Raw genomic sequence first — 19,486 nt, 5'->3', positions numbered from 1 at the left:
CTCGAACTGACCTCAAGCGATCCACCTGCCTTGGGCTCCCAAAGTGCTGGGATTACAGATGTGAGCCACTAGGCCCAGCTGGTAACATTAATTTTTAAAATAGCAACCTCATGGTACAAACAAGATACCAGTTCATAGAGATTTAGTAAGTAATTGGTCCAAGGAATGAATCAATGTTGAGTGCTTCAGCTAGATTTGAGCTTAATTCGGACCCATTCACCCTTGTTCTTCCTACTTAGCCAAGGGAATGTGTTGGTAGAGATTCACCATTTGTAGCACAGTTTCAGTTGTTCATCAGTTTGGGATGGAGCATTCCTAACCCAAATTTTCTATTACCAAGGAAGGATCCCTTTTGTCTTTAATCATGTACATATCTTTTTTTTTTTTTTTTTTTTTTGAGACGGAGTCTCGCTGTGTCTCCCAGGCTGGAGTGCAGTGGCGTGATATCGGCTCACTGCAAGCTCCGCCTCCCGGGTTCACGCCATTCTCCCGCCTCAGCCTCCCAAGTAGCTGAGACTACAGGCGCCCGCCACCACGCCCGGCTAGTTTTTTGTATTTTTAGTAGAGACGGGGTTTCACCGTGTTAGCCAGGATAGTCTCGATCTCCTGACCTCGTGATCCACCCGCCTCGGCCTCCCAAAGTGCTGGGATTACAGGCTTGAGCCACCGCGCCCGGCCTAATCATGTACATATCTAAGCAGTTGTATACAGTATACAGGGTGTTCTGTCACCCAGACTGGAGTGCAATGGTGCCGTCTTGGCTCACTGCACCCGCGACCTCCCAGGCTCAAGCAATCCTCCCACTCAACCCTGTAGCAGAGACTACCTGGCTAATTTCTGTATTTTCTGGTGGAGATGGGGTTTCACCATGTTGCCCAGGCTGGTCTTGAACTCCTGGGCTCAAGTGATCTGCTTACCTTGGCCTCCCAAAGTGCTGGGATTACAGGCATGAGCCACTGAGCCTAGCCCCGTTGTATTTACATTTAATAACCATGAAGGCCCAGCCAGGTGTGGTAGCTCACGCCTGTAATCCCAGCATTTTGGGAGGCCAAGGCAGGCGGATCACGAGGTCAGGAGATCGAGACCATCCTGGCTAAAACGGTAAAACTCCGTCTCTACTAAAAATACAAAAAGTCAGCCGGGCGTGGTGGCACCCGCCTGTAGTCCCAGCTGCTCGGGAGGCTGAGGCAGGAGAATCAAATGAACTCGGGAGGCTGAGGTTGCAGTGAACCGAGATCGTGCCACTGTACTTCAGCCTGGGTGACAGACTCATCTCAAAAAAAATAACAATAACCATGAAGGTTGTCTTTTTTCTTCTCTAAAAGTTGAACAAGTCACATAAGTTTTGAATGTGGAAGTTTTGTTTTGTTTTGTTTTTTTTGGATGACATTTAGACAGTTTCAGATTCACAGCAGAAAGCAGAATTGAGCAGGAAGTACAGAGTTGCCATATAACTCCTGTCCCCACATATTGGATCTCCCCCAGAGTGGTACATTTGTTACAATCACTGAACTTACAATTTATTATCTCCCAAAGTTCTGTATGACACCATAATGGTGGGTACATATACATTTGTCAAAACCTATGGAATGTGCAATACCAAGACAACTGAAACTGTAGACTTGGGGCAAATATGATGTGTCAATGTAGGTTCCTCAGATATAACACCTGTAGACCTCTGGTGTGAAATGTTTATCACGGGGGAAGCTGTGAGTGTATGGAGGAAGGGAATATACAGGAACTCTGTATTTTCCCCTCAAGTTTGCTGTGAACCTAAAAGTGCTCTTAAAAAAAAAGGCGGGGCTAAGTGCAGTGATTCATGGCTGTAATACCAGCATTTGGGGAGGCAGGAGTGGGAGGATCACTTGAGGACAGGAGTTTGAGAACAGCCTGGACAACATAGCTAGACCTCATCTCTACAAAAAATAGTAGTCCTAGCTACTCAGGAGGCTGAGGCAGGAGGATCACTTGAGACTAGGAGCTCAAAGCTGCAGTAAACTGTGATCGTACCACTGCACTGCAGCCTGGGAGGCAGAGACCCTGACTCTTAAAAAAAAAAAAAAAAGGCCCAGCACAGTGGCTCACGCCTGTAATCCCAACAGTTTGGGAGGCCGAGGAGGGCTGATCACCTGTGGTCAAGAGTTCGAGACCAGCCTGCCTGGGCGACAAGAGCGAAACTCTGTCTCAAAAAAAAAAGGCGGGGGCTGGGCGCGGTGGCTCAAGCCTGTAATCCCAGCACTTTGGGAGGCCAAGATGGGTGGATCATGAGGTCAGGAGATCGAGCCCATCCTGGCTAACACAGTGAAACCCCATCTCTACTAAAAAATACAAAAAATTAACCTGGTGAGGTGGCGGGCGCCTGTAGTCCCAGCTGCTTGGGAGGCTGAGGCAGGAGAATGGCATGAACCTGGGAGGCAGAGCTTGCAGTGAGCCGAGATCCGGCCACTGCACTCCAGCCTGGGTGACAGAACGAGACTCCATCTCAAAAATAAATAATTAATTAATTAAAACATAGAAAGAAATAAAAAATTCATTTCTTTTGAAACAGGGTCTTACTCTGTCACCAAGGCTATTTATTTTTTTATTTTTATTTATTTATTTATTTTTTTTTGAGCTCTCAAAAGGGTGCCTGTAGTCCCAGCTACTCGGGAGGCTAAGGGAGGATAACGGCATGAACCCAGGAGGCAGAGCTTGCAGTGAGCCAAGATCACACCACTGCACTCCAGCCTGGGCGACAGAGTGAGACTCCATCTCCAAAAAAAAAAAAAAATTAGCCGGGCATGGTGGTACGCGCCTGTAATCCCAGCTACTCAAAAGGTTGAGGCAAGAGAGTTGCTAGGCCGGGCGCGGTGGCTCAAGCCTGTAATCCCAGCACTTTGGGAGGCCGAGACGGGCGGATCACTAGGTCAGGAGATTGAGACCATCCTGGCTAACACGGCGAAACCCCGTCTCTACTAAAAACACAAAAAATTAGCCGGGCGAGGTGGCGGCGCCTGTGGTCCCAGCTACTCGGGAGGCTGAGGCAGGAGAATGGCGGGAACCCGGGAGGCGGAGCTTGCAGTGAGCTGAGATCTGGCCACTGCACTCCAGCCTGGGTGACAGAGCGAGACTCCGTCTCAAAAAAAAAAAAAAAAAAAAAAAAAAGAGTTGCTTGAACCCGGGAGGCTGAGGTTGCAGTGAGTCCAAATTGTGCCACCATACTCCAGCCTGGTGACAAAGTGAGACTCTGTCTCACAAAACAGAAACCCCCACAGCTAACAGCATACTCAATAGTAAAATATTGAAAACTTTCCCTCTAAGATCAGAAATAAGACAAGATTATTTTTAATCTTAAGAGCTAAAACTATAAAACTCTTAGAAGAAACTATATGGGAATTTGGATTTGGCAATTGATATGGGTTTGGAAATATGTCCCTTCCAAATCTCATGTTGAAAACTAGTCTCCAACATTAGAGGTGGTACCTGGTAGGAGGTATTTGGGTCATTGCAGTGAATCCCTCGTGCATGGCTTAGCACCATCCACTTGTGATGTGTGAACTCTTGCTTTGAGTTCACACAAGATTCTGGTTGTTTAAAAGTGTGTGGCAAGCCTCCCCATCCCAACCTCTCACCACTTGCTTACTCCTGTTTTTGCCATGTGACGAGCCTATTCCCACTTTCCCTTTTGCCATGATTGAAGGCTCCCTAAGGCTTCATCAGAGGTAGAGCAGATGCCAGCACCACGCTTCCTGTGAGGCCTGCAGAACCGTGAGCCAATTAAACCTCTTTTTTTTTTTTTTTTTTTTTTTGAGATGGAGTTTTGCTCTGTTTCCCAGGCTGGAGCGCACTGGCGCGATCTCAGCTCACTGTAGCCTCCGCCTCCCAGGTTCAAGCGATTCTCCTGCCTCGGCCTCCCGCGTAATCAGGATTACAGGCGCACCCTACCACACTCGGCTAATTTTTGTATTTTTATTAGAGACAGTGTTTCACCATGTTGGCCACGTTGATCTCGAGCTCCTGATCTTGTGATCTGCCCACCTCGGCCTCCCAAAGTGCTGAGATTACAGGCATGAGCCAGCATGCCAGGCCACAAACCTCATTTCTTTATAAATTACTTGGTCTCAGGTATTTGTGGATAGCAATGCAAGAATGGTTTAACATAATAATGATTTCATAAATATGACACTAAAAGTGTAACCTATAAGCATAGCATCAAAATGCATTTTGAAACATTTTTAAATTTTATTTTTAATCTTTTTCCTAGTATAATAAAATCCAGTTTTATAAAACTGTTTTTAGGCCGGGTGCAGTGGCTCACGCCTGTAATCCCAGCACTTTGGGAGGCAAAGGCGGGCGGATCACGAGGTCAGGAGATCCCCACTCCAAAAAAAAAACCAAAACTGTTTTTAACGTTTCCTTCTTAATCTCAGAATATAGCCTTAAAACATCCTTGAAAACTCTTTGAGCCGGGCGTGGTGGCTCACGCCTATAATCCCAACACTTTGGGAAGCCGAGGCAGGCAGATCACAAGGTCAAGAGATCGAGACCATCCTGGCCAACATGGTGAAACCTTGTCTCTACTAAAAATACAATAAATTAGCTGTGCATGGTGGCGGGTGCCTGTAGTCCCAGCTACTCAGGAGGCTGAGGCAGGAGAATTGCTTAAACCTGGGCGGTGCCGGGCACGGTGGCTCAAGCCTGTAATCCCAGCACTTTGGGAGGCTGAGATGGGCGGATCACAAGGTCAGGAGATCGAGACCATCCTGGCTAACACGGTGAAACCCCGTCTCTACTAAAAAATACAAAAAACTAGCCGGGCGAGGTGGCGGGCGCCTGTGGTCCCAGCTACTCCGGAGGCTGAGGCAGGAGAATGGCGTAAACCCGGGAGGCGGAGCTTGCAGTGAGCTGAGATCCGGCCACTGTACTCCAGCCTGGGCGACAGAGCCAGACTCAGTCTCAAAAAAAAAAAAAAAAAAAACCTGGGCGGCAGAGGCTGCAGTGAGCCAAGTGCTACTGCACTCCAGCCTGGAGACAGAGCGAAACTCCATCTCAAAAAAAGAAAAGAAAACTCTTTGAGCCGGGCGCAGTGGCTCACGCCTGTAATCCCAGCACTTTGCGAGTCCAAGGCGGGCAGATCACAAGGTCAGGAGATCAAGACCATCCTAGCTAACATGGTGAAACCTCGTCTCTACTAAAAATAAAAAAAATTAGCCGGGCGTGGTGACACACGCCTGTAGTTTCAGCTACATGGGAGGCTGAGGCAGGAGAATTGCTTGAACCTGGGATGCAGAGGTTGCAATGAGCCAAGATGGCACCACTGCACTCCAGCCAGGGCGGCAGAGCGAGACTCTGAGACTCAGTCTCAAAAAACAAACAAACAAACAAACAGTTTGTTTCCCTCCCCACCAGGCACTCCCATGCACAACACTCACTTCTCTAATTATGTGCTTGCTCAGAAAATCCAGTGGCTACTTTTTTTTTTTTTTTTTTTTTGAGGTGGAATCTCGCTCTGTTACCCAGGCTGGAGTGCAGTGGCACGATCTCGGCTCACTGCAACCACCACCTTCCAGGTTCAAACGATTCTCCTACATCAGCCTCCCAAGTATCTGGGATTACAGGTGCTTGCCACCACGCCTGGCTAATTTTTTTGTATTTTTAGTAGATACAGGGTTTTGCCATGTTGGCCAGGCTGGTCTCAAACTCCTGACCTTAGGTGATCCGCCCGCCTCGGCCTCCCAAAGTGCTGGAATTACAGGCGTGAGCCACCATGCCTGACATATATATATATATATATTTTTTTTAGTGACAAGGTCTTACTCTGTCACCCAGGCTAGAGTCCAGTAATGTGATCATCACTACAGCCTCAACTTCTTGGGCTCAAGCAATTCTCCCACCTCAGCCTCCAAAGTAGCTGGGACCGCAGGTGTGTGCCACCATTTTAATTTTTAGTAGAGACAAGGTTTCTCTATGCTTCCCAAGCTGGTCTCAAACTCCTGAGCTCAAGCAATCCTTCCGCCTCTGCCTCCCAGTGTTGGGATTACAAGTATGAGCCATCTTATTCGGACAGGGTCTAATTTTGAAACAAGCCAGTAATAAAGACTCAGCTACGGAATCCTACTGTTTCTCCTGTTTCGGGGGAGTCATGAACAATTAATCCAAAACCACCAGGTAGGAGTCAAGATGATGCCAGCTGGGCTTCCAGACAAGAAATTACTCAAGAGAGCTATCAGAACAAGACACACAGACACCCTCCTGTACCACTCCCATGTTTCCCATACCAAGTTTTTCTTATAAAATCTCTTCACTGAGCCCAAAAAGCTGAAAGAGTCTTTTAAAGGCATGAGTCTGGCCATATCCCAACTGTTAGCATTTGATTAATAAACCTGCTCTCTGTAGGCCAGGCGCAGTGGTTCACATCTGTAATCTCAGCACTTTGGGAGGCTGAAGTGGGTGGATCACTTGAGGCCAGGAGTTTGAGACTAGCCTGGCCAACATGGTGAAACCCTGTCCATACTAAAAATACAAAAATTGGCTGGGCGCAGTGGCTCATGCCTGTAATTCCAGCACTTTGGGAGGCCGAGGCAGGCGGATTACCTGAGGTCAGGAGTTCGAGACCAGCCTGGGCAACATGGTGAAGCCCCCATCTCAATTAAAAATACAAAACTTAGTCGGGTGTGGTGGCACACGCCTGTAATCCCAGCTACTCGGGAGGCTGAGGCAGGGGAATCACTTGAACCCAGGAGGTGGAGGTTGCAGTGAGCCAAGATCGCACCACCATACTCCAGCCTGGCGACAGAGTGAAACTCTGTCTCAACAAAAAAAAAAAAAAAAAAAAAGAAGGAAAGAAAGAAAATAAAAGAAAATAAAAGAAAAAAGAAAACTAGTGTTGATGAGGCTGTAGAGGAATTAAAACTCTCACATGGCTGGGTGTAGTGGCTCACGCCTATAATCCCAGCATGATGGGAGGCTGAGGTGAGAGGATCACTTGAGCCCAAGTGCTCGAGACCAGTCTGGGCAACATAGTGAGACCCCCATCTCTACAAAAAATAAAAATTAAAAATTAGCCAAGCATGACAGCTGAGATTATTCTGGTGGTTACTCTTTAATTATTATTATTTTTTTTTTTTTGAGACGGAGTCTCGCTCTGTCGCCCGGGCTGGAGTGCAGTGGCCGGATCTCAGCTCACTGCAAGCTCCGCCTCCCGGGTTTACGCCATTCTCCTGCCTCAGCCTCCCGAATAGCTGGGACTACAGGCGCCCGCCACCTCGCCCGGCTAGTTTTTTGTATTTTTTTTAGTAGAGACGGGGTTTCACCGTGTTAGCCAGGATGGTCTCGATCTCCTGACCTCGTGATCCGCCCGCCTCGGCCTCCCAGAGTGCTGGGATTACAGGCTTGAGCCACCGCGCCCGGCCACTCTTTAATTATTAAGACCTATTCTTATGTTTATTTTTTCTGTCAATTCCTTAAACTTTCAAAATTGATATTATCCCCCTTTACCAAATAAATTCCTCAGTATTAATTTATCAAGTTACCTCTCCCATGTTGATACCATCTCTAATTTTCTTTGCTTTTTTTTTTTTTTCTTTTTTGAGATGGAGTCTTGCTCTGTCGCTCAGGCTGGAGTGCAGTGGTGCGATCTCGGCTCACTGCAACCTCCGCCACCAGAATTCAAGCGATTCTCTTGCCTCAGCCTCCAGAGTAGCTAGGCTAACAGGCGCATACTACCATGCCCAGCTAATTTTTGTATTTTTAGTAGAGACAGGGTTTCACCATGTTGACCAAAATGTTCTCAATCTCCTGACTTTGTGATCTGCCTGCCTCAGCCTCCCAAAGTCTTGGGATTACAGGCGTGAGCCGCCGTGCCCAGCCTATATATATATATATATATATATTTTTTTTTTTTTTTTTTTTGAGATGGAGTTTTACTCTTGTTGCCCAGGCTGGAGTGCAATGGCACGATCTCAGTTCACTGCAACCTCCGCCTTCTGGGTTCAAGCGATTCTCCTGCCTCAGCCTCCCGGATAGCTGGGATTACAGGCATGCACCACCATGCTTGGCTAATTTTGTATTTTTTTCATTAGAGACGGGGTTTCACCATGTTGGCCAGGCTGGTCTCGAACTCCTGACCTCAGGTGATCTGCCCACCTTGGCCTCCAAAAGTGCTAGGATTACAGCATGAGCCTCTGCACTCAGCCTTTTGTTTTTTTTTTTTTTTTTTTTTTTTTTTTTTTTTTTTTTTTTTTTTTGAGACAGAGTCTCGCTTAGTCGCCCAGGCTGGAGTGCAATGGCGCGATCTCGGCTCGCTGCAAGCTCCGCCTCCCGGGTTCACGCCATTCTCCTGCCTCAGCCTCCCGAGTAGCTGGGACTACAGGCGCCCTGACCTCGTGATCCGCCCGCCTCGGCCTCCCAAAGTGCTGGGATTACAGGCGTGAGCCACCGCGCCCGGCTTGTTTGTTTTTTTAAACAGAGTCTTGCTCTGTAGCCTGGGCGCAGTGCAAAGTCTCAAAGATGGCTCACTGCAGCCTCAAACTCCTGAGCTCAAGTGATCCTCCTGCCCCAGCCTTCCAAGTAGCTGGTGATACAGAGCTGGCAAGTCTCAAAATTGGGGCTTAGCCCAGAAGGGATCTTGGCTTCTCCCAGGAAAGAATCAAGGGCAATATGGTGGTAAAAGAAAGCAATTTGCAACTTCATCGAAGCAGCAGAGTACAGCAGCAATAGCAAGGTGCTACTCCTTGCAGAGCAAGGTTAACCCACACGCAGTGTGCCCAGAGTAGCAGCATATGGCCTGTTAGCAGCTGTATTTCTACCCACTTCATGTGTCTGTGTGTGTGTGTTTTTAAGTATATAACCACTTTTAATTACTTGCAAATTAAGGGTGGGTTATTCAGAGCTTTCTAGAAAAGGGGCAGGAAGTGTATGAAACCATATATAGTAACTTTCAAGTCGTTGCCATGGCGTGTTGCCATGGAATTTGTACACTGTCATGGCGCTGGTGGGAGTCTCTTATGTTATGAGCAGTGAGGGCAACTAGAGGTCACTTTTGTCACCATCTGCTGATTTTGGTGGGCTTCTTCAGTGTACCTTGTTTCTTTTTTTTTTTTTTTTTTGAGACGGAGTCTCGCTGTGTCTCCCAGGCTGGAGTGCAGTGGCGTGATCTCGGCTCACTGCAAGCTCCGCCTCCCGGGTTCACGCCATTCTCCCGCCTCAGCCTCCCAAGTAGCTGAGACTACAGGCGCCCGCCACCACGCCCGGCCCGGCTAGTTTTTTGTATTTTTAGTAGAGACGGGGTTTCACCATGTTAGCCAGGATAGTCTCGATCTCCTGACCTCGTGATCCACCCGCCTCGGCCTCCCAAAGTGCTGGGATTACAGGCTTGAGCCACCGCGCCCGGCCACTGTACCTTGTTTCTATCAGATCCTGCTCCAGCCAGCAGGGTCCTGGCCAGGGTCATGACTAGGGTTGGGAAAACAAGTCCTGCTGATTCCTACCTCCCTGGAACTACAGGCACATGCCACCACACCCATTCAGTTTTTAAATTTTTTATCTATAAGAGATCATATTTTGTTGCCCAGACTGGTCTCTAACTCCTGGCCTCAATCACAATTATTTTAAAATCTATTCAGCTCTAAGGCCGGGCACAGTGGCTCACGCCTGTAATCCCAGCACTTAGGGGGGCAGAAGCTGGCAGATCACTAGAGGCCAGGAGTTCAAGACCAGCCTGGTCAACATGGAAAAACCCTGTCTGTACTAGAAATACAAAAATGATCTGGGCGCTGTGGTGCACGCCTATAGTCCCAGCTCCTTGGGACTCCTGCTGAGGCAGGAGAATCCCTTGAACTTGGGAGGCAGAATTTGCAGTGAGCCCAGATCGCACCACTGTACTCCAGCCTTGGTGACAGAGTGAGACTGTCAAAAAAAAAAAAAGATAATTTGAGGTTTTGGATTATGTTATCTTCCTTCAGAAAGAAATTACTTTTGCTGGCCAGGCATGGTGGCTCACGCCTGTAATCCCAGCAGTTTGGGAGGCCAAGGTGGGTGGATTACCTGAGGTCAGGAGTTCGAGACCAGCCTGACAAACTTGGTGAAACCCCATCTCTACTAAAAATACAAAAATTAGCCAGGCATGGTGGCACGTACCTGTAATCCTAGCTACTCAGGAGGCTGAGGCAGGAGAATCTCTTGAATCTGGGAGGTGGATGTTGTGAGCTGAGATTGCTCCACTTCTCCAGCCTGGGCAACAGAATAAAACTCAGTCAAGAACCCCGGAGATGGAGGTTGCAGTGAGCTGAGATCACTCCATTTCCAAAATAAAACGATAGGGCTGTTAATTTAGGTGGTAGTTACAGGGGTATTAATATATGTAAAAAATTATTAAGTTGTACATGTAAGATTCCTGCACTTTTTGTATTTTATTATGTGTATGTTAATCTTAAAAATAAAAGGGGAGAAAAACTTGATGGCTCTGTACTCCTCTATTAGGTAAAGAAAGAATCTGTTCTGGTTTGCTTTTGGAGACACTGTTTCCTGGTCCTCTGATCTACCTGGCTGAAAGCACAGTGCCTGGTACAAACTAGGCTCCTGCTCAGTTTTGAATTAACGAAGTTCAGTGACATTGCCATTCTTTTTTTTTTTTTTTTTTTGGACAGGGTCTCGCTCTGTCGCCCAGGCTGGAGCGCAGTGGCACGATCTCAGCTCACTGCAACCTCTGCTTCCCAGGTCCAAGCAATTCTTCCTGCCTCAGCCTCCCCAGTAACTGGGATTTCAGACGTGCAGCACCAAGCCTGGCTAATTTTGGTATTTTTAGTAGAGACAGGGTTTCACCATGTTGGCCAGGCTGGTTTCAAACTCCTGACCTCAAGTGATCTGCCTGCGTTGGCCTCCCAAAGTGCTGGGATTACAAGCATGAGCCATCACGTCCGGCCTGTCATCCTATTTTATCTCATCTCCTCCTCCTCCCTTCTCCGACCACCTTCTCTAGAGTAAAAGATCTTTGCTCTCAATTTTGGAACACTTAAAATTCCTTCAGTCACTCTTGTTAGGAAGATATAAGGGAAGAGAGCGAGAGACAGGAGGCAACTTAACGGCCAAACAGGATTATTCACAGGAATAAGCCTGCGAGGGGTTCCAGTCAGGAGTCTGGCTGAGACCCTGATCGCTTACAAGCTGAGGCTTTTATATTGGGGAGGGGTTGGGAAGCGCTGGCTGATTGGGACTGTTGGGGACTTTGTTAGGCTATGTTATCTTCTGTTGAAGCTATGGGCAGGGTTAACATTTGCTTTGTCATCATTGTTGTAAAATAGCATCACTACTGTTACTCCTCACAACTCTTACCTGGGATCAGTGAAAACCACTGTTGTTGAGAACTCTTACAGAATTTCTGAGCTCTTATCTAAATCATCTGTCGAGTCTTTGCAATGACCTACCAGGCTGGTAGGAAACCGGGGCTCATAGTAATTAACCAAGGTCACACTGTTAGAATGCTGTGGGTCTGGGACTAGAATTTGATATTTACTCTGGGCCCCGTCTCTGTCCCCAACGATCAAACCACAAGTTAAAATTCCAAATTGTGGGCCGGGCGCGGTGGCTCACGCCCGTAATCCCAACACTTTGGGAGGCCGAGGCGGGCGGATCACGAGGTCAGAAGATCGAGACCATCCTGGCTAACACGGTGAAACCCCGTCTCCACCAAAAATACAATAAATTAGTCTGGCGTGGTGGTGGGCGCCTGTAGTCCCAGCTACTCGGAAGGCTGAGGCAGGAGAATGGCGTGAACCTGGGAGGCGGAGCTTGCAGTGAGCTGAGATCGTGCCACTGCACTCCAGCCTGGACGACAAAGCGAGACTCCGTCTCAAAAAAAAAAAAAAAAAAAAAAAAAAAGGAAAGAAAAAAAATGCTGTGTTATCTTACAACACCTTTCCCAGACTGTGAGCAACTTGGGAACAATGATTATCCACCTCAGTGTTCCATGTGTTTTGTAGAGGAGGGCACTCACTAAAAACATGGTTTGCTGAATGCAACCACTTAAGAATTGGACATGCCGTGCTCAACCCCTAAGGGGCGCTGTGCTGGTCCAAGGAGCAGCGTGACCGGCGGAAGGGAGTAAGTCGATGTCCCCGGCATGTGGCGCGGAGAACTCCACTTGCCGGCAAGCGAAGAAGCAGGAGAAGACCACGCCCCCGCTCGTCGCGCATGCGCAGCCTTCGCTGGCTCCGCCCCGTCCTATTCGGGCTCCTGCCTCTGTTCAGGTAGGGGCGGTATGCGGGGGAGGGGCGTCACCTGAGGGCGGGGCTCTCAGGTCTTGGGGATCCATTGTTGGCTAACCCCAACTTCCGATACGACCCGGAGCTGTTCCTGCAGTTCCGGAGACAATTCATGGGTCTTGGGGGCACCGAGACGCTGCCCCTGACCAGCACAAGACCCCTTTCTATGGCGCCAGTCCTGTGGTCTCCGCACCTCTCCAGCTCCTGCACCCCCGGCCCCGTGGTTTCCAGCCGCACAATCGCGTGTCCTGAGTAGCGTGAGGACACGGGGCTGGGCAGGTGCCAGGAGCCCGCCGCCTCTCCTCCTCCCCCGCCCGCCGCCTGGCCCTCCCCTACCAGGCTGAGCCTCTGGGTGCCAGAAGCGCGGGGCCTCCGGGGGAATACGTGCGGTCCCTCGCTCCGCGTGCGCCTACGCCTTCTGCTCCAGTTGCTTTACCAATTGAGCGGAAAAGCCGGGGCATGTTGCCGGGGCCCTGGGCGGGACTGTTGTGCACCTTCCCGCCCACGGGCTGCCCAGTCCCTCTGCTTGCGGCCCCTGCCAACGTCCCCCAGGTTGGAAACCAGACCCTGCAGCCCCCAGCCAGCCCAAAGGAAGCCCAGACTGACGTCGCAGGGTAATGGGGATCCAGAGGTAGCTCTGTGGGGCCCCATCAGAGCTTAGCAGGGCTTTCTGTGTGACACCGTGGGACCTGAACTGGGGAGGTCCCCTTTGCTTAGAATTACAGGGGGCAACTGTAGGAAACAATTACATCTATTATGTGCTAAGGATTGAGAGTTCCATGGATTGAGGCCCTCTCTAGAAGGCTTAGAAGTGGGGTAGACGGGGTGTGTGTCTGACTTTGTGTTTTGCTGGGGTGGTGGTGAGTGGGTGTAGAAACTAACCTAGTGCCAAGTGCAGTGTCTGTCAACTAGTAAGTTAATAAACCTTCCATGAATGAATGAGAAGGTTCTGTGACTGAGGGAGCAGGGCTAGAGAGGGCATCTCTGCTCATCCCCCCCCCCCCCCCCCCCCGCCTCCCCTGGGCTCATGCAGACAAAAGTAATTAGGTTGAACCTTTAATCAAAGCTGGTTTCACAGGCAAGCAGACATGATAGAGGAGGTAAAGGCAGAAATTCTGGGGACACAGGGTGCTGGCCTGGCTCACAGGCATGCCTCCTTCTGGGACCTCCTCCACCCCCTGCAGTTTGGTGATCAGTAATCTCTTGTTTTCTTGTTTCCCTCAGGACACTGGGTCCCCTAGGAGCCTCCCCAGGCTTAATGATTGTCCAGGAGGTGGCTATAAAGGGAGCCTGGGAGGCTGGGTGGAGGAGGGAGCAGAAAAAATCCAACTCAGCAGATCTGGGAACTGTGAGAGTGGCAAGCAGGAGCTGTGGTCAAAGGCTGTGCGTCTTGGCTGGTAGGGCCTGCTCTTTTCTACCATGGCAGCCCAGGGCTATGGCTATTATCGCACTGTGATCTTCTCGGCCATGTTTGGGGGCTACAGCCTGTATTACTTCAATCGCAAGACCTTCTCCTTTGTCATGCCATCATTGGTGGAAGAGATCCCTTTGGACAAGGATGATTTGGGTGAGCCCTGAAACAGCAAGGTGGTGGGCCTGGGGACACAGAACCAGCAGGACACACTGGGTGTTTGTGTACGGGCATGTCGTGTGGGTGGAGTGTCTGTGCAGTAGAGGCCAGGTGCCAGAAAAAGAGGCTCTGAGATCCATGGATGTGGGTGCATGCAGGGCTAAGGAGGGCTGCTTATTTGATGTGTGTGGATGTGTGTGCGCATGCCCCTGGAGGCACTGTTTATTCTGAGAGTGTCTGGGGGCTTCTGAGCATGGTTTTCACATCTGTTTGGGTGCATGTGGAGGCTTCAGGGTGAGTGCTGGCTACTGACACTGTGAGCACTGGAAACTAAAAAGTTGGCACAATGACTTCATGTGGCCTGGCATGCTACCCTTCAGGAGGGACAGGGTCCCTGACTCCAATCCTGAGCCCTTCGCCCCATGTTGGGTGGTGGAGCAACAGAACTGCTAGAGGCCCGGGGTTGGCATCCAGGGTGAGGTGGGAAATCCCATATGCAAATCCCAGGGATGGGGAGCTGCCATGTCCTGCTCCCTTTTTGTTCCCTGACAACTGTAGCTGAGAATCATGGGTCAGTCTGGGGCTAGTGCTGATGGTGAGGCAGGAGAAGTGGCAGAAGTAGTAGGGCCCCATGTGTGAGTGTCCGATTGCAGCGCAGGCTCCTCCTGTTCCTCTGGGAAGTAACCTGTCTCACCCCACTGGGCACCCCTACACACCTGACCCCATGCCTTCTTCCATTGCTCCCGTGTTTCTCCCCTGGTCCCTAACCCCTAAGTGTACTGTTCCCTGCTCCCCTCCCCTGCAGGGCTCATCACCAGCAGCCAGTCAGCAGCTTATGCTATCAGCAAGTTTGTCAGTGGAGTGCTGTCTGACCAGATGAGTGCTCGCTGGCTCTTCTCTTCTGGGCTGCTCCTGGTTGGCCTGGTCAACATATTCTTTTCCTGGAGCTCCACAGTACCTGTCTTTGCTGCCCTCTGGTTCCTTAATGGCCTGGCCCAGGGGCTGGGCTGGCCCCCATGTGGGAAGGTCCTGAGGAAGGTGAGTGTTTCCAAAGAGCCTGTTTGGATTGTCATAGAGGATGCCTAAAGAGCATGTGGGAGCGCCCCTTCTTACCCACCACCTCCATACCCAACCCAGAGCAGGTTCCTGAGCAGTTCCTGGCCAGCTCCTATTGCTTGTCAAGATATTTTAGGAGGCTGAGAGTGGTGGGATCAGGTGGCAGAGGAGGGAACTTCCCTGCCAAACAGAAGCGCCCTCTCCCTCTTCCCTGTAATGTGAGCTTCTAGGGCTGCCCCACCTGACCCCACCCTCAACATGGGCAGTAGGCTGGGCACCTATGTTGTTGCTCTCTGCCCCACAGTGGTTTGAGCCATCTCAGTTTGGCACTTGGTGGGCCATCCTGTCAACCAGCATGAACCTGGCTGGAGGGCTGGGCCCTATCCTGGCAACCGTCCTCGCCCAGAGCTACAGCTGGCGCAGCACGCTGGCCCTGTCTGGGGCACTGTGTGTGGTTGTCTCCTTCCTCTGTCTTCTGCTCATCCACAATGAACCTGCTGATGTCGGACTCCGCAACCTGGACCCCACACCCTCTAAGGGCAAGAAGGGTAAGCCCCCACCCAAGCCAACCACTGGGGCACTCATTCAGCAGGCAGATTTTTGTTGAAGACTAGGCGTTTGCCTGGTCCTATGCTAGTCAGTGGATGTGGGGGAAGGAGTGGTAACGAAGGCTGCATGGGGAGTGAGCAAAACTCCATCCCAAGAGGCAGTTAAATACTGGACAAGTGGCAGAGCCAGCAAGAGCTGTGACTCATGTTATTTTCTGGCCTTTCCTCACAACAGCACAGACTTCCCTGTCCTGGATAGATAGAATCATGAGCTTTAGTGGTTTAGGCCTGTTTGATCCTGTTTGTCTTTCATTCATTGAGCTTGGTCCTTAAGTGGCTTGGTCCTCCTTGGTCCTGTTTCTCTTTCATTCATTGAGCTTGCAGAGGAGAAGGGGAGAGGAGAGCAGTGGGGTGAGGGAATACCCTTCACGTTGATCCTGGCTGTGCAGATGGACTCTGCCCCTGTAGCTGGTTAATGAATGTTGGGGGCTCAGGTTGGGGAGAGCAGTCAGAGCCGAGCCTGACACCCAGCCTCTTCCTACCTCCAGGCTCCTTGAAGGAGGAGAGCACCCTACAGCAGCTGCTGCTATCCCCTTACCTGTGGGTGCTCTCCACTGGTTACCTTGTGGTGTTTGGAGTAAAGACCTGCTGTACTGACTGGGGCCAGTTCTTCCTTATCCAGGAGAAAGGACAGTCAGCCCTTGTAGGTAAGATGAGCATGGGGACAAGGGTGGACATAAGGAGCAGGAACCAATGCAGGGGATGGAAATTCAGGCCTTGCTTCCCTTTATCCTCTTTATTTGTTCTTTGAGGCCGGGCACTACTCAGGCAGCTATGGCCAGTCACCCATGGGAACCCTGTACCTCTCCAGGTTTAAGCCACTGTGGGACAACCCCAATGTGTAACACCCTCCCACCCTTCCCTTCCCTCTTCCTACCACAACTCCCCACTGCAGGTAGCTCCTACATGAGTGCCCTGGAAGTTGGGGGCCTTGTAGGCAGCATCGCAGCTGGCTACCTGTCAGACCGGGCCATGGCAAAGGTGAGTGGGCAGAAGGGACAGGAAGGAGGAGGGTCCCTTTCAGTCTTCACAGCATGGCTGAGACAGGCACTGGAGAGATGGGAGTCCCAGGGCACAGGCAGGTTGGCATCTGCTGGTTTAGACCGGGTGAGGAGGGAACGATTCCGGGCTGGTCTTAGCTTTCCTACAGTTGTGGAGGTAAGGCTCTTGGGAGAATTTTAACTGATGTGAAGGATAGCCAGAATATTTCTTAACTTAGCTATAGGTTTCTCCACAGCCCCAGGAAAACGGGCTGGGAACAGACTAGGTGCACTCCCCAGCACGTGTCCTAGACCTGCCCCATGGGGGAGGAAGGGATGTTGTGGAGTTTGGCCTCAGAATGTAATGAGCAGGTCCCAGGGCCTCCCAGAGCTGCCCAGGGCCAAGAACTGAGGTGGGATTGCCAAAGACCTGTCAGCAGAGTCCCTGCTGTATCAGAGTCCAGGGATGGGGGTTCTCTGCCCTGTTCTGAGGGTGTGACATTGCCGGGACTGTATCCATAGGCGGGACTGTCCATCTACGGGAACCCTCGCCATGGCCTGTTGCTGTTCATGATGGCTGGCATGACAGTGACCATGTACCTCTTCCGGGTAACAGTGACCAGTGACTCCCCCAAGGTAATTAAGAAAGGCCTGGCTCACAGCAGGGCACAAGGAGAGAAGGCAAGGGCCACTGACTCTCTCTTCCTCTCCTGGCTGTAGCCTGGGCCAATCTTTTCTTTGCCTCTCAGATTCCCTTTTCAGTTCTGATTGGACCGTTCCTCTCTGTGTCTGGGTTCTCCTCCTCCACTCTGGGCCTGGTTTTCTTTTCTTCCCTGTGCTCCTCTAGGACGTTGCTTTCTGGACTCCGGCTCTTCACCCTCTCGCAGAGCTCACAGGCTTTACAGAGCATGAGGTGCCTTAAAGATATCTCTGGTTTTTCTCCTAGTCTGTCTTACCTTTGTCCTACCCCTTTGCCTTACCCCTAGCCAGTCCAATTTGTGTGAATCCTGAGGACAGCCTCTAGCTCGGAGGGATGACTTCTGTACCTCCTTTCCTTGCCCACCTAGGTCCCAGGGTTTGCTCAATGTGGCATCTGCTACTCTAGCTCTGTACTGTCAATTGTGTTGGGGAGTGGGAGGAAAAGGGTCACTTACTTACTGTCCCTTTATGACTCCCGTTTGTTCCTGGGGACCAAGCCTCCTTCCTCGCTTTGGCAGCGGTGGGCAGGCAGGTCAGCTTTCCAACTCTGAATGCCACTCCACTCTGCCCTTGGCAGCTCTGGATCCTGGTATTGGGAGCTGTATTTGGTTTCTCCTCGTATGGTCCCATTGCCCTGTTTGGAGTCATAGCCAATGAGAGTGCCCCTCCCAACTTGTGTGGCACCTCCCACGCCATTGTGGGACTCATGGCCAATGGTAAGTGTTACTTTCTAGAGTCTCTCCCTCACCCCGACCCGTGCTTTGCATATAAACCAGTGAGAAGCTGGAGCTAGCACCACTGGCTTAGGTTCATCCCCTTCCTCCTGACAGTGGGCGGCTTTCTGGCTGGGCTGCCCTTCAGCACCATTGCCAAGCACTACAGCTGGAGCACAGCCTTCTGGGTGGCTGAAGTGATTTGTGCAGCCAGCACAGCTGCCTTCTTCCTCCTACGAAACATCCGCACCAAGATGGGCCGAGTGTCCAAGAAGGCTGAGTGAAGAGAGTCCAGGTTCCAGAGCACCATCCCACGGTGGCCTTCCCCCTGCACGCTGTGGGGGGGAGAAAAGGCGGGGCCTGCTTGGCTAGCCCTGAACCTTTCACTTTCCATTTCTGCGCCTTTTCCCTCACCCAGGTGGCGCTGGAAGCTATCAGTGGCTAGTGAGGTCCCAGTTTCCCCGGTCCTATGCTCTATTTAAAAGATAACCTTTGGCCTTAGACTCCATTAGCTCCTATTTCCTGCCTTCAGACAAACAGAAAACTTCTGCAGTCAGGAAGCCTCCTGTACCCTTCTTCTTTTCCTAGGCCCCATCCTGTCCCCATCCTACCCCATCCCCACCTGAAGTGAGGCTATCCCTGCAGCTGCAGGGCACTAATGGCCCTTGACTTCTGCTGGGTCCTAAGTCCTCTCAGCAGTGGGCGACAGCTGTTGCCAATACCTCAGACTCCAGGGAAAGAGAGGCGGCTATCACTCTCACTGTACCACTAGGCGCAGTTGGGTATAGGTGGGAAGAAAAGATGACTTGTTATAGGAGATTAAAACTAGATTTGATACTGAACACTGTCAGTGATTCATTTTTTCAAAGTGAGACAGCTTCCTTGGGAAATACTGTTGATACCTGCTCTTGCCACCCCAAAAGGGAAAGACTTCATTTCCCTGGAATCGGGAAGCTGAAGTGTAGATGGACTCCTTTAAAGCTCATGCCTCCTCTGCCTTCACCTGAACATTGAATAGTTCAATGACTATTTTAGAGATAAAGCTATTGGGTTGTGGACAGGTGAAATAACTTGATGGAGGGAGGACGTGTAACAGTGGTTTACTGAGTGTGTAGTCAGAAAGCCTAGGTTCAAACCCATACTGTCAGTAACTAGCTTGGAAACTTTGAGGCAGAAAGTCTGCTAAATCTGTAACAGAACGTACCCCCTGGGCTTAGGGTGAAGATCAAGTGAGATAAAGCAGGAATGCCTGACTGTAAGTGCTTGATATATGTTCCATCATCATCATCATTTATTTTTATTTATTTATTTTTTTGAGACGGAGTCTCGCTCTGTCGCCCAGGCTGGAGTGCAGTGGCGCAATCTCGGCTCACTGCAAGCTCCGCCTCCCCGGTTCACACCATTCTCCTGCCTCAGCCTCTGGAGTAGCTGGGACTAGAGGCGCTCGCCACCTCGCCCGGCTAGTTTTTTTGTACTTTTTTAGTAGAGACGGGGTTTCACTGTATTAGCCAGGATGGTCTTGATCTCCTGACCTCGTGATCTGCCCGTCTCGGCCTCCCAGAGTGCTGGGATTACAGGCTTGAGCCACCGCGCCCGGCCCATCATCATCATTATAACAGCC

The 19,486-nt window shown here is 50.6% G+C and overlaps 2 protein-coding genes across 5 annotated transcripts in view; both read left to right on the top strand.

The window, feature by feature from the left end:
• The window catches only part of RPS25 (ribosomal protein S25), a 34,546-nt gene that overhangs the window by 6,619 nt on the left and 8,441 nt on the right, over positions 1–19,486 (top strand). The window lies entirely within an intron of this gene.
• On the top strand, positions 12,172–18,707 carry SLC37A4 (solute carrier family 37 member 4). Of its 4 annotated transcripts, none has more exons than XM_050758422.1 (10): positions 12,172–12,224; positions 13,464–13,806; positions 14,615–14,847; positions 15,170–15,413; positions 15,962–16,120; positions 16,369–16,454; positions 16,976–17,089; positions 17,301–17,366; positions 17,730–17,868; positions 17,983–18,707. In XM_050758422.1, exons 2-10 carry the CDS (start codon positions 13,659–13,661, stop codon positions 18,147–18,149), a joined length of 1,356 nt encoding a protein of 451 aa, XP_050614379.1. In that variant the 5' UTR covers positions 12,172–12,224; positions 13,464–13,658; the 3' UTR covers positions 18,150–18,707. The 4 variants fall into 4 exon arrangements, with proteins under 4 accessions (XP_050614379.1, XP_050614382.1, XP_050614380.1 ...); XM_050758423.1 differs by having other exon boundaries at positions 12,215–12,853; XM_050758424.1 differs by lacking the exon at positions 12,172–12,224 and adding an exon at positions 12,236–12,870.

The sequence above is a fragment of the Macaca thibetana genome, chromosome 14 (assembly GCF_024542745.1).
Source record: "Macaca thibetana thibetana isolate TM-01 chromosome 14, ASM2454274v1, whole genome shotgun sequence".
Lineage (NCBI taxonomy): Eukaryota > Metazoa > Chordata > Mammalia > Primates > Cercopithecidae > Macaca > Macaca thibetana.
The sequence above is the reverse complement of the archived record's forward strand: the minus strand, read 5'-3'. Positions and strand labels throughout refer to the sequence as shown.

What these genes read in the sequence shown, in the direction of transcription:
- SLC37A4 (XM_050758422.1), top strand. Translation starts at nt 13,659, where the DNA reads ATGGCAGCCCAGGGCTATGGCTATTATCGCACTGTGATCTTCTCGGCC. An exon ending in CAGACCGGGCCATGGCAAAG is followed by an intron (nt 16,455 to 16,975) that starts GTGAGTGGGCAG and finishes CTGTATCCATAG; the next exon opens with GCGGGACTGTCCATCTACGG. An exon ending in TGTGGGACTCATGGCCAATG is followed by an intron (nt 17,869 to 17,982) that starts GTAAGTGTTACT and finishes TCCTCCTGACAG; the next exon opens with TGGGCGGCTTTCTGGCTGGG.